The 1,410-nt window shown below is 56.7% G+C and overlaps 1 protein-coding gene across 1 annotated transcript; it reads left to right on the top strand.

Moving 5' to 3' along the window:
• Positions 1–6: 6 nt before the first annotated feature.
• LOC106113548 (uncharacterized) lies at positions 7–1,380 on the top strand (the record flags this gene model as incomplete). The annotated part of the gene is made up of 5 exons (XM_013306377.1): positions 7–139; positions 585–721; positions 832–1,013; positions 1,097–1,196; positions 1,264–1,380. Coding segments are annotated over exons 2-5 (528 nt in total), but the record flags the coding sequence as incomplete, so codon positions are not given.
• Between the last annotated feature and the right edge of the window lie 30 nt (positions 1,381–1,410).

Below are 1,410 nucleotides of genomic sequence, written 5' to 3'. Positions count from 1 at the left end.
GCGCTGGCGGCGCTGGCGGTGGACTGGCGCGCCGGCAACCTGTACTGGGCGGACCCGCGCCGCGCGCTACTGCACGTCGCGCGTCTCGACGGCTCCCACCCTTACGTGCTGCTCGACACCGACCCCTTCGCTATTAACGGTCGGTTTCACTGTTCCTTTATTTCACATTAGTTTACAACACTAACACTGATTTACTATATTACCTTGGATTTTTCTTTTTGTAATACTTTGTGGGAGGTCTTCACTGCTGTCGATATTTGCGGGAAGAATAACACTCGAAGTCCAGATTTGTAATGATTTATTTTCTAATTTCTTAACTATTTATACAAATTATGTGCTACGTGCTTACTGGCTAAAATATGTACACCAATTAAAAATTAAGTTTTTCGACCAATCCGGAAGAGACACTAATTACTAGCTAATTACAATGAGAGTGAGTGAGAGGTGATTTTCTCTGTCACACATTCTTGCGCGCTCCGCAGAGATGGCGATATGCTGCTTATGACCTCCAATAACTTACTAAGCCGTATTTTTATCGGGCTCTGGTGTGCGTATGTGCGTGTGTGTGGGCGTCTGCGGCGTAGCGCTGGCGATGGACGCGGATCGCGGCTGGCTGTTCATGTCGGGCGGAGGATGGGTGCAGCGCGCGCGTCCCGACGGCTCCCAGCGCGAGCTGCTGCACAACGGCAGCGCAGTGCTCGACATCGCCCTCGACCTGCAGGTGAGTACCGATCGCGACAGGCGTAGCGTCAATCAAACTACCTTCATGTAAATGCTTTATAACTTTTACTGCAGTAAACTCTATGTCTATGTGTGTACGTGTGTGTGCAGAAGCAGCACGTGTACTGGGTGTCGGAGGGGGCGGGGCGAGGGGCGGGGCGCGAGGCGGCGGAGGCGGGGCTGTGGCGCATGACGTACGCGGGCGAGGAGCGCGTGCGCCTGGCCCCCGCCGCCCCGCAGCGCCGCCCCGTGGCGCTCGCGCTGCACCGCGACGTCCTCTACTGGCTCGACACGTGAGTGCGCGCTGCCGAAACACTACTACTCTGCGATTCCACAAACATGATATTGAACGGTCACAAACATGTGAGGTGCGCAGGATGCTGGATCGAGGCAGCGTGGTGTCCGCGCCGCTCGCCAACCTCAGCGACTACCGCATCATGCGCCACAACGTGCTCTACCACCGCACCGATCTCATGGTAACCGTACCGTTTAGTTTAGTGATATTTTATTTGGTAATATTAATATGAGATTTATCCGTGGTAGATATGGTCGAAGGAGCGGCAGTCAAGGCGGAGCGCCAACCCGTGCGCGGCGGCTGAGGGTGCGGCGGGCGCGGGGTGCGCGGCGCTGTGCCTGTGGGACGGGCGGCGCGCGCGCTGCGTTTGCCCGCACGGCCAGCTGGCGCCCGAC

The sequence above is a fragment of the Papilio xuthus genome, unplaced genomic scaffold, assembly GCF_000836235.2.
Source record: "Papilio xuthus unplaced genomic scaffold, Pxut_1.1 DF828240.1, whole genome shotgun sequence".
Lineage (NCBI taxonomy): Eukaryota > Metazoa > Arthropoda > Insecta > Lepidoptera > Papilionidae > Papilio > Papilio xuthus.
Note: the sequence above shows the minus strand (reverse complement) of the source record. Positions and strands in the feature narration are given on the sequence as shown.